This window comes from Candoia aspera, chromosome 3, assembly GCF_035149785.1.
Source record: "Candoia aspera isolate rCanAsp1 chromosome 3, rCanAsp1.hap2, whole genome shotgun sequence".
In the NCBI taxonomy this organism is placed as follows: Eukaryota; Metazoa; Chordata; class Lepidosauria; order Squamata; family Boidae; genus Candoia; species Candoia aspera.
In genome coordinates, this window is record NC_086155.1 from 111939936 (window position 1) to 111952916 (window position 12981).

The 12981-nt window shown below is 39.5% G+C and overlaps 1 protein-coding gene across 2 annotated transcripts in view; it reads left to right on the top strand.

Annotated features, from left to right (window-relative positions):
* PCDH1 (protocadherin 1) overlaps positions 1–12981 on the top strand; it is a 172668-nt gene that overhangs the window by 25334 nt on the left and 134353 nt on the right. For both annotated transcript variants that reach the window (XM_063298609.1, XM_063298608.1), the window contains exon 2: positions 8453–9264. In XM_063298609.1, the coding sequence (XP_063154679.1) occupies positions 8453–9264 (812 nt within the window). The remainder of the gene's footprint in view (positions 1–8452; positions 9265–12981) is intronic.

Here is a 12981-nt window from a genome sequence, read left to right on the forward strand (position 1 = left end):
TTGCACGGAGAGACCCAGATGTAAAGCCACTAATGGAGTCCAGGGAAGACTCTGACCTGGATGAGCAGAAGCCATTGGGAAACGAGTTTCACCTGTTCTAAATTGTGCCCGCGAACAGGTGGAAACTCCCGGGCGCAACATGCCGGCTTTGGAGGAAGATGAGAAAGAAGACCCGTTGGTGAGCGATGATTGCCCCATCTTGTTAGAGTGGAACTAAAAAACATAACCCGCCATAAAGCCAACTTAACGGCGATGCGAGACTTGGGGTACACAAAATGTTTAATACACCCTGAATTAATCAACACACTAAGCCTCAAAACTAAGAGACTCAGTCACCCCATTGTTTTTATCCAGATGGATGGTTCCATCGCCCGTGGGGGTCCCGTAGAGTTCTGGACTGAGACTGTGGCTGTGAGGTTGGGGGGGGGGGCATAAGGAAACCTTGCAGTTTATTGTAGCCCCTATCGCCAACTACTCAATCATCTTGGGACTCCCCTGGCTAAAAAGTAGAAAACCCCAAATAGACTGGGAGTCGGGTGCCTTAATATTCAAAGATGGTGCCAGCGACGCACCAGTTGTGCTGCCCAAAAAACGAAATGTGGCAGGGATACTCCTCACCCAAATGCCAGCAGAAAAGCCACCTACAGAAACAGACATTCCAGCTGAATACTCAGATTTTATGGATGTATTCAACGAAAAGGAATCTGACCAACTGCCGCCTCACAGGAAAACTGACCGCCATTGAAATTGACCTGAAAGCCAAACTGCCCAAGCCTAAGATGTATGCTATGACAGAAACTGAGAAAAATGTTCTCAGGGAATTCATAGACAAAAACCTGGCTAGAGGTTTTATTGAGCCAGCTAACTCCCCCTTAGCTGCCCCAGTGCTTTTCCGGGCAAAAAAGGATGGCTCCCTCAGACTCTGTACCGATTACCATGGAATAAATGCCATCTCAGTAAACAATCAGTACCCTCTCCCCTTAATGAAAGACATGCTGGCACACCTATTGAAAGAAAAGGTGTTCACCAAGCTCGACCTCAGAGAAGCGTACTTCAGGATACAAATCTGGGAGGGGAATGAATGGAAAACTGCTTTTAATTGCCCTCTGGGTTTGTACCAGTACAAGGTTCTCCCGGTTGGGTTAGCTGGGGCCCCTGGAGTGTTTATGCAATACATCAACGAGGTCCTACATGAGCATTTATACAAGGGGGTTCTGGTTTACTTGGACGACATTTTAATCTATTCTGACAGCTTGAAGGACCATATTCCCCTTGTTAAACAAGTGCTGAAAAAACTAAGAAAAGCTCAGCTCTACGCTAAGCTTTCAAAGCGTGAATTTCACAAGTCTCAGCTAGATTATTTGGGGTACCGTATCTCATCAAATGGCATCGAAATGGACCCTGCCAAAGTTCAGGATATAATGGGGTGGGAGCCCCCTCGCACCAGAAGACAACTTCAAAGTTTTTTTGGGTTTCGCCAATTTTTATAGACAATTTATCCCCCAATTTGTGCAAATTGCTTTACCCCTCACAGACTTGCTCAAAACCAGAGGGAGGGGGGAGACAAGAAAAGTCACTTCTCTGGGAGCTAAGCTAGCTTGGACTGAAAACTGCCAGGCTGCATTCGATCAACTGAAACTATTGTTCACCAGGGAACCTATTTTGGCTCTCCCAGACCCAAGCCACCCCTTTATTGTGCAAGCTGATGCCTCTGACTCAGCCATAGGAGCGGTTTTGGTTCAAAAAGACACAGGATTCCCACACCCATGTGCTTACCTCTCCCATAAATTTACAGACTCTGAGCGCAACTGGCTCATTTGGGAAAAAGAGGCTTTTGCTGTTAAAACTGCTCTGACACATTGGTGGCATTTGCTCAAAGGCTCTCAACATCCCTTTGAGGTTTGGACTGATCACAAAAACCTCCAAGCCTTGCAAACTCCAAGAAAACTTAACGGAAAACAAATCCTCTGGGCTCAGTTCTTTAGCCAATTTAATTTTACACTTAATTTCCTCCCAGGGAAGTGCAACTTTCTAGCCGATGCACTTCCCCACCTTCCACAATATAATACTGCCCAAACTGAAATTGTGGATACAGTGTTTTCTCAAAAGCAACTTGGCATGGCTTGTGTAATGCGCGAACAAGCAGTAGCCGGGAAAGTGAAAGTGCAAGCAGACCTAAAAGAACTGCTTCAGGTGCTCCCTAAGGATCCCTGGCTACAATGTAACAAAGCCCAATTAACTGAAATTGACAACGTCTGGTATTGTAACAGCAAAATCTACCTGCCTGAGTCTCTGCACAAAATAGTTTTGCACTGTTCCCATGATGCAGGACATTTTGCCTTTGCAAAAACTTTCCACTTGGTAAGGCGCCAATTTTGGTGGCCTTCCCTTTGCGCTGACGTGCATTCCTATGTCACCTCATGCCATGACTGTGCACAAGCAAAGAGGAAGGGGGGGAAGCCTCAAGGACTTCTACAACCCATTGCCTCCCCCAAAGCCCCATGGAAGGAAGTTGCCATGGACTTTATTGTTGACTTGTCTGAAAGCAAAAATAAAACTCTCATTTGGACTGTAATTAATTTATTCTCTAAACAAGCTCACTTTATACCTTGTGCCAAGATTCCTACTGCCCAACAACTGGCAAAGTTATTTCTCACTCACATCTATAGGATCCACGGATGTCCCACACATGTAATCTCTGACAGGGGCATCCAATTTACTTCTACATTTTGGCAGGGAATTTCCATTAACGGTATTGAAAATGTTTTTAGCAGCCCCTCTAAAGCATGTCTGTGATTGAACAACCTGAAGGTGTTTCCATGATTATTTCTCTGTGCAGACCCTGCAAAGGATTTTTGTTGGTGGTGGTGGTGTTAACACATAGTAAAAGAGATACACATGCACACAAATGCACATTGAGAGAGAGGCCTAATGCTGAGAGTATAACATTAATCTCAGCTTCCCCTCCATAGCTGTGCTTTTAGTGGGTAAGTGTGCATATTTTTGGTGTAGATTAAATTAGATTAGATTTCATTAAAGCTTAGAATTTAGGAACTGGTAAGTGGTATTAAAACCTGCTAATTGCTATCTTAACATTTATTCCTTTATTTTACTTTATTGCAGTACTCACTGTCCTTATTGTCAGGTTTTCATTGAAGAAAAATAAATGTTTCTGCTCTCAAATGAACATTGTCTTGTGACTCTTTCTAAATATGGACATTATTAATCCCATTGAAGCAAGTGGATTCTAAGCCCATCAGGGCTCATAGTAAAGCTTCTAATGTAAAGTAATTGTTTGCTGTCAGACTTATCCATGGGATACCCTGATCCTTGGAGATCACTCCAAGTGAGTTCTGAGAAGAGGTTATTGTTCAACCTGTAATCTGACAAAGATAAACATAGTCCAACATCATGTTATCTTCCAACACCTTTGGTGATCTTCCTTTCACCCAGGAATCTGCAGATCTTCAGTGATCTTTGATCCATCCTGGAACCTGCAGATCTTCAGCAGCCAAAACTGCCTACTGCCACCTGTCATATTATTCATCTCTCCAACTCCAGACACAGCTCCTTTCCTGCCAGCTCCTTTCAACTTCCTTTCCCTCCAGCATGACAGACTGTGTGTTTCATGCCCAGCTATTACCAGACTAAGTTTATTAATGCCAGGCATAGCTTTTATGTCTGAGAGATTACATGACAGAATTAGAAGATACTGTTTACCTATACCATTGTATCACACTATACCAAGCCTAATTTCCAAACTACAGAAATAATACTTGTTCAGACCTCTGCTTTAAGAATTGTGCCCAAGTCTAGGCACCATACTTTAAAAAACATTTAGATAAATCTGAAGTGAAATTCAACAAAGATGCTTGGGAGACTAGGAACAAAATGCATATTTTTATGGAAAGGGTGAATGCTATTTTTTGAGCTGATTTAATCTGAATTCCTGCATTGAATAAGGATTGGACTTGATTTTTTTATTACGACTCTTTCAGCCCTGTGATTATGTATATGTATGTACGTGCACATTTGGGTGTACACAGTCATATGCTGATGTTTTATCCTTTATTGATAAACCAGAAACTTAAGCAACTCCAGAGGGGGCAAGGAGGATCAATGAAGAAACGTGTTTTGGCATCCTGATGATTTATATACTTGTTTTTCATGTTTGTGACATGGCATTATGATGCACTTTACATCAATTTTTGTTGTTGTAGTTAGTTATGGACCCCTATGACTATGTCTTTATTTCTAATCTTACTTCATTATGTCACTTTGACATCCTGCTTGGTTATTCTGTAAATTGGAATAAATCAGTCCTGAAGCCACTTGGTCACAGTAATAACCTAGTAAAGCATAAGGATTGGGGTATTAGGTTATTGTTCTAACTCCTTTGTTTATCATAGCATGAGAAACTATACTCAGTTTATAGTTTACAATTATCCTCTGTTTTCATGCAGATAAAAGTTCTAGACAGAGGGTATACATTCCTTGATTATTTAGCACATGATAAATGTGATTAAAAAGAATATTATTCCATGGTTGATTAGTTTGAGCAGCCTTCCAAATGTATTCCAGCACTTTTTAAAAAAAAATCCAGCTTATCAAAGAAATGTCTTAAGCAAGGACATCTTTTGCAGTTTTCATTACATAAATTATATTTATCTATTGAGAAAGTATCTTCCACACTTCAAGCCTTACATTGTACATTTCTCCTAGTTTTGGATACTTTAGTACATTTCTCCTAGTTTTGGATAGTTTTGAATAAGGAACTTTAGAATTCAGCTTCTTTAGGGGCTCAACTTGAGAATTATTACCCGACCACACTGAAATCCTAGCAAATAGTGGAATCACTGTTTATGCAGTACCTGCACTTATTGTTGCAAAACATATGTTGAAAATATATGTAACTGACCCATTTGTATTGAAAAACTTTCATTATGGGATAATTATACTTTTAAAATAGCCTTTAAATATTTTAATTTTTTTAATAACCTGAGCCTTTCATAACACTTACCAATAAACTGAGCCTTTCATAACACTTACCTTCAATCAACTCAGTTCTGAGGAAACCATTTTAAAATTTTTTACAGAATTTAAAAATAAGTGCTCCTTACCAGTATATTCAGTCTAAACATTTGTTTTTTGTTTGATCCTGATGTGAAAGCTGCTTTTGAAGATCTACGGTTGTTAGAGATTCTGGAGGAATTAACTGTAGCTCCTACAACAGTTCCCCTTCTTTATAATAAGCTGAAGGAAATTAAGGAAATTGATGTTATTTACATTTGTGTATAATTTCTTACAAGCGGTTTTATGCTGCTTCAATCAAATGAATCCAGTTTACACAAGTTATACACCAGTAAATCTAGCATGCACACACGATGTGTACACGCAGAGGGATAGAAGGAGATGTATATGTATATCTCAAAAACAGTAATAAAACAGCAGGAAGCAATGCCATACACTTCTTATTTACTTATGTTGACTCCTCAATCCCTAATGCCCACTTAAACAGCTAGGTGTTAACAAGCTTTCAAAATGAAGATGCTGATCTTGTTTGTGAGAACAACTGACTGAGAAGTTTGGTTTGGAGCCCCCTCCTGCTGTACATTGTGAAGAATGGAGACTCTTAGTATGCTCTCTTGACCAGCATGCCTTGAATAGACAGTTTCCACCAGAAGCAAGCAGTCCATAAATATCCAAGTCCTGAGCTATGTAAGACTAATAATGATAATCTGTAGATTGTTACCAGCATTTTGACTTGCACCCAGAAACAAACTAACAGTCAATGAAGCTCCTGCAATATTGGAGTTATATGGCAATATGGAGGCATTTCCATTAGTACATGGCCTTTGGAAGAATGAAGTTATATTTTACAATATGCATTTTGTTTCCTGTCATCTTAAAATGAGATTAATATCACACACACACAAACACACACACACACGCACACACACAGAGCTTTCTACATACCGGACATTTCAGAGAGAATTCAGTAACCATTTGTTGCATAAGTCTTATTATTATTATTATTATTATTATTGCATTTTGGGCTGACATTAACAAGAATGTTGCTAATATTCTGGATCAGTCACTATCTTAATCTTCATCTTAATCTAGTCACTATCTTTGTTCTTCTTGGCTGTATCCCCAGGATTTGGAATCTCTGATGATAACAATTGTGGATTTTTCAAACATAGGGACAGGCTAAAATAATTTTCATACAAATCCTGAAGGAGAAACTTGAAAAGGAATTGCCAATTTGATTTTTATTGATGGCAGTTGGTAAATGTAAGACCTTATGGGAAAAATAGGGTTAAGGGAACTAAGCCACAATTCAACCTGCTAAAATTCTCTAGAAATTTTTTTAATCTATAGAAAAGTTATACAGAAAAGCACTACACTATAATAAATCAGAAGATAAGCTAGTTTTAAGGGTTTTTTTTTTAATGAGATCATGGGGATTGAGCACACGCATATTCTGAAGTTATACAGTATAACATGGTTGTTAGGTAGATGAGCAAGGTCTTGTAAATAATTTTTCTTATCCTGTGGTACCTGTGGGTTTAAGAGAAACTTTGAAATCTCTTAGGGTGCCTCATTAGAGAGAATAACTTTGAATTGTCTTTTCCCACCAATTTTGCTGTTAGATTTGCTGGCTACAAACTTGCTAAGGACAAACATTACTTGTAGTGTTCACAAAATACTAATTTAGTTTCTTAGCTTTATTCATAATTATATTTACACACATTGGTATATTGGTTCTGCCTCTGTTCCTTTATCCAGAGATTTCCTGCTCCATAAATTATGTGCCACATATGAGACTTGTGACATTGCTATTTCACTTTTTATACTCATTGTTCATAGCTGCCATAGCTTTTTTTTTAAATTAGAGTAATTCTAATATTACTTAGCCTTCAAGTCATTTAACTTGCACTTTATTTATTTATTTATTTATTTATTTTTTGAACTTCTATTACCACCCATCTCCCCCAAGAAAGGGGGACTCTGAGCGGTTTACAATAAAACCAGAATTAAAATCATAAAATATAAGGCTGAACATGTTGTATTAAAAAGACTTTACATGTAGTCCTCAAGTTGCGACTTCAATTGGGACTGGAATTACTATTGCTAAGCAATGCAATTGTAAAGCGTGATGCAATTCAGGCAGTCCTGGTTGTTGTCGTAACCCCAGAACATGGGTTCTTAAGTGGGAAGTGGAGAGATTCCCAAGTAAAGAGTGTGGCGGCTGTGCGGGAGGCCCTGGGAGGCCCAGCGTAGGCCGCACATGAGTTGGGGGTATTGTGGTGCAACATAAGCTCAGGAAAGAGCACGCAAGGTGTGTGCGAGCACAGGGAGGCTGGGGAAAGGGTGCAGGGTGCATGGAAGTGCAGGGAGGTTGGGGAAAGGGCGCAGGGTGCGTGTGATCGCAGGAGGGCTGTGGAAAGGGTGCAGGGTGTGTGCATGTGTGTGAGTGCAGGGAGGCCAAGGAAAGAAGGCATGGGGTTCATGCTAGCAAAGAGGGGACGGAGGATGTGGTGTGTGCAAGCGAAGAAAGGCTGGGGGTGGGGGAGACTTACCCAAGCGACTTGCGACCTTCCCTGCTGGCTTCCCCATTGATTTTGCTTGTGGGAAGTCAGCAGGGAAGGTCGCAAATGACAATCACATGACCGCAGGACGCTGCAACTGGTCTTGTGAGCTGGTTGCCAAGTACTTGAATTTTGTTCATGTGATCGTGGGGGTGCTGCAGCAGCCAGAACTTCGAGGACCAGTTGTAAGTCCCTTTGTTCAGTGCCATCATAACTTTGGTTGCTGAACAAATGGGCGTAACTCGAGGACTACCTGTATTACATTTCAACAATGGGAAAAATGGGCTTTTTCAGGAAATCAAAAGACTGTTCTCTCATCTATAGTAATTTCTTCTGAAAAATGATGCTGAAATTCTATTGTGTGCATTTGTAATGTGTAATCAGAAGCATGTAAATGCTTCTGTAATGCAAAGTCATACCATAGATTTCTGTTTGGTATTGTATATATCGTTGGTGTTTTTCTATTTTTGATGGAGCTCTCCACCAAGTTAAAATAGCCAGGGTAACTGTAGATTCCTGTTCTTTGCATTTTTATTAAAGATTACAGCTTATCATATAGTGACTAAGGTATGAAGCAATGGTGGGTGTGGCTTTCTCCAGAGCCAGGTGTGGCCATTCTGGTATCGAGCCTGGAGTGATTCTCAGAGGCAGTTGATTCATAGAGGCACTTCTGAAACTGGGAATGCTTTCTCTATATTCAGGAAGAAACTGGGGATTCATAAGTGTTGGTTCTGTAGAGACCTGTATATATAGTCCAGAGCAGCTGCATGCTGCTTTGTATAAAAACTAAATGAAGTTTTCTTTGGTAGGGAAGTGAACTTTGCTATTATTAATGATTTGTTTTCTCTGCTTTCTTTCAGTTTCAGCCCGGTTCAAAATGCAGCAGCTGGTTTCTTGCCTGGGCTTGTGGTTTTTCCTCCAGCTTCCCTGCCTGGGTTCTGGAACTCGTGTAGTCTATAAGGTACAGGAGGAACAGCCACCCAACACGCTCATTGGAAGTCTGGCAGCAGACTATGGTTTCCCAGATGTAGGACACCTCTATAAATTAGAGGTGGGTGCCCCCTACCTACGTGTGGATGGCAAGACTGGTGACATCTACACCACAGAAACTTCAATTGATCGGGAAAGCCTGAGAGAATGCCAGCAGTTAGTCCAAGGAGAGCCTTGTTTTCTGGAGTTTGAGGTTTCTATCACAGACCTGATGAACAATAGCCCTCGCCTGCTGGAGGGACAGATTGAAGTGCTGGACATCAATGACAACACACCCAACTTTGCATCTCCTGTCATCACACTAGCCATTCCTGAAAATACCAATATTGGTGCACTCTTCCCTATTCCATTGGCCATGGATCGTGATGCTGGTGCCAATGGTGTGGCTTCCTATGAGCTCATGCCTGGTTCAGATGCCCAGAAACTTTTTGGCTTGCAGGTAGCAGAGGATCAAGATGAGAAACAGCCACAGCTAATTGTTATGGGAAACCTAGACCGGGAACAGTCAGAGTCTTATGATTTAACCATCCGGGTCCAAGATGGGGGTAGTCCACCACGTGCTAGCAGCGCTTTGTTGCGCATCACCATTCTGGACATGAATGACAATGCACCAAAGTTTGAGAAACCACTGTATGAGGCTGAACTCTCAGAAAATAGTCCTATTGGTCACTCTGTACTGCAGGTGAGCCCTTTTTCAGTAGACGAGTCAGTACCTATATAATTCTAGACTTAAAATTTGAATACCTATTAATTTCAAAACATGAAAAGGATTAGGTGTTTTAGATATTATTTTACGTGTTTTACTTTATTAATATTTTAGATACTAGATATTATTTGAGGTTTGGATTAGTCAACAGCTTTTGCTTATCAGCAGATGTGCTTTGCAAACAAAAGTTTGGGAAGATTTTGTTTTTGTTTTTTCTCAGCTTCTGATCACATAGTATACTGTTCCAATATCACCTATTACTGCTACCAGCAGCAGTAGCATTTGATTCCACCTGGTTGCATCAGAAAGAAGGGCAGTAAGACTCCACCCATCAGCTTGGCTGGGATCAACAGCCATTGTTTTCTCTCCCTGTCCACCCTTACCATCAAATATGTTTGTTTTGCTTTTGTCTTATGCATTATTTTTATCACACTGTATGTGCATTAAAGATAGGTAAATATTTCCCATCTGAGGTTTATATATTCAGGAATAATAATTTGGGCCAGATAAGGCATGGCCCTAGCTGACATTTGGCTAAACCAAAACCACCTCTTCCTCTCTTAAAATCATTACCACAACCACCCCTTTCACAGTGATTTTGAGATACAGACATTGGGTGGGGATAATTTTAACTCATCATACCTTCAAATCCATTAACTGAACTCTCCATTCATATACTTAAATCTGCACATATTCTCTGATTTCTCCAGGTATAAATATAAACCATAAGGGGAAGACATTTTCTAACCAGCTTGATAGAAAACTCTTTTAAAACACTTATTACCATTTGGGGGTTAAATGTGACATAGAGAAGGTTTAAATTTCTCTACATGCAGCAGGCCTAAGAAGAATGTAATTCCATTGCATTGTAGAGCAATATGAGAGTGGATGCAGGGTGAGGTTGGTAGGGTCTTAGAGAAGAGTTCAGTGGTGCAGATGGAATGCGGATGCTGGCCCATGGATCATTAATAATCTGCCACATTAAAGTAAATGTATGCAAGAGCGTTGGCAATAAAGTACATGAATGATAAACACAAATATCAGCATTTATAACATGCGGTTGAAGTACTTACAGTGCTTCATGTATCTTCTCTTAATTTATAATAATTACAGGTCATCAAGTCCCAGGTGAGTCTTAGACAACTATTGTTGGCAAAGATATATACATTTCATAATTTTTCATGTTTTCTTTAAATTGCACATGTCTATTATTTTGTCCATATCCTGTTCAGATAGTTTATTTTTCCAGTAATTTTTAAAGTATTGGTTAAAGCCAATAGCTGTTAATATTGTGATGATTATTTATAGCTTTATCCAGTAGATCAATATCTACATTGCAACTATTCCTTAATTTTATTGGTATGCCAGTGGCATTATCCCACATTGTAAGTATCTTATAATATCTTGCTGTTACCACTAGAGATGGGAGAAAATTTTGATTGACATTTTAATATTTTTTTATTTTATTCATTTACATATGAAATTTAGTCACCACCAATCTCACTCAGACTAATTAATATGAGTTTACCCATTCTGGCACTTCTCAAAAAGTATGTGAACCAGAATGCAGTTATACATTTTAGTAAGTCCACAACTTAAAAATATATACAAATGCATGTATTAAATACACATAAAATACACATAAAAGAGTAAATTATAGTGTATAAAATACAATGTAGAAAAGTTAGCTTGTAAAAATGCCTATCTGGAAAAATGCATTCAAAAACTGATACATTAAGAGAAATGCACATAAATTTTTTTGAGGGCATTTTTTACAGGTAGTCCTCATTTTAGTGACCACTCTTGGGACTGGCAACTTGGTCATTAAGTGAAGCAGTTAAATGAACCGCGACTGCTTATGATCTTACTTCAACTTTCCTTAAAGACCTGCGAAGGTCATAAATGCAAAGATTGGTCGCAAAGTTACTTTTTCATCACCATCGTAATAGTGAATGGTCGCTAAACAAAGACTCTGTCTATATGATTTATATAGCTGCCCATCTCAAACAAGTGACTGTGGGAGGTTTACAGGATTAAAACAAACAATTGGGGCCATCTGAATCTCAGATGTTCCGCAGAGCAGGTGCTGCCACTGAAAAGGCTGTGTTTGCTCTGTTAAAGCAAATTCAAATTTCATCTCTCTTTACCCATTGTTGATTACTGTAATGTCTATTTAGAAGATAGATTTCTGAGTTCAGTGGGGAATATTATGTTTTCTTATTTAATGGCCCACTGTTTTTCCCCATTTTTCCTTCCAGTTCTGTCAGCAACTCTTACTATGCAAGGTCTAAGTGAAGGGATAAAGGACTGTGGTGGAAACTTCCTATAAGCAGCTGCTGCTCGCAAAACAATATGGGATCCTTAGCTGAGGTGAAGGTCATTTGGGAAGAGAAAATGGAACAATGTAAACCTTTTTAAGAGCTTACCTACTAGTAACCATATTAATATAGTGGCCAAATGAAAATTTGCTACTCATTCAACTTTTGCTAGGCACCAGAATGAAGGCACTTTTTTTGGTATTTGAACACCCAAGGTAATAATTAGAAAGTTTTTCTCAAAAGAAAGTCTCTGCTTGCTAACAGGAATTCTGAATTCTTCACTGACTTCACTTGGCTTTTCTAATTCTCATCTGCAATTTGGAATTGACACCATTAGAAAACAAGTAGTTTGGAAGACTGTGGTCTTTATTAAACTTACTCTTTCAGGCTTTTCCTTTTGACAATGACAGAGTAGGCTTAACCCTAGGACAGTCCCACTGAAGGGGCAGATCATCCAATGCGGAGATTACTAATGCCTACCAAGGTTGCAATTACAAGCTCCTCCCTTCCCCTTTGTTGGTAATTTTATGTCCTGACTTCAAAACCATGCCCTTACCCAACTCCTATCCATTATGGTTATGTCAGAGTGATTTTTTGGGTGTGAAGTTGGTTTCATCATTGACTCTGGCTCCTCAAAACTAGAAGAGAGTAGTTTTAATCTTGTATTTGCTACTTTCTTTCCCCCATTATCAGCATTTTCTCCCATTTTGGGAGGGAATTTTATAGGCAGCCTTCAGCATGGTCTAAGTTCCTTCCTGTTGCTGGGAGTGAAGGACCTGCTAGCAGCATTTTGTTGCTTGTTTTCTTGGTAAATTCCTCACATACCATAATGAAAGAAGTGGCCTCTCACTTAAACCTGTCAAGCCTGTTCCACAAGAAAAATCACAGAAAGAAATACTCTCTTTCAACCTCTGGCATGAGCAGAACCTAGGCTAAGAGCAAGAAAAATGTTCAAAAAGAAGCCACATGGGTCTTCAGAATTCAGTCTATGAGGCAATATTGGATGTGCCAAATTTTATGTGCCAAATTAATAGGAACTTGATAAGTGGGTTTATATTATTCATTCATTAATCATATTTATATAGCTGCCCATCTCACAAAAGTGACTCATTTATTATGACTGTATTATACTACTTATCCAGAGTTAGCCAGATAGAGAAATAGAATGACTGGCCTACTGTCAGCTAGTGAGATGCCATGTATCGTTATAGTTGCCTTGCCATTAATGTATAAGTTAAGTCTTGGAAAAGCTGTAAAATAGGATAAACAGCTAGTCAAGATTGAAGAATCTTTCCCCAAGAGAGGCTTAGAGGGTGTGAGGTGTAAGGAAAAACTGGCAGGGAATGGGTGAATGGGATCATGATTGGGGTGGATT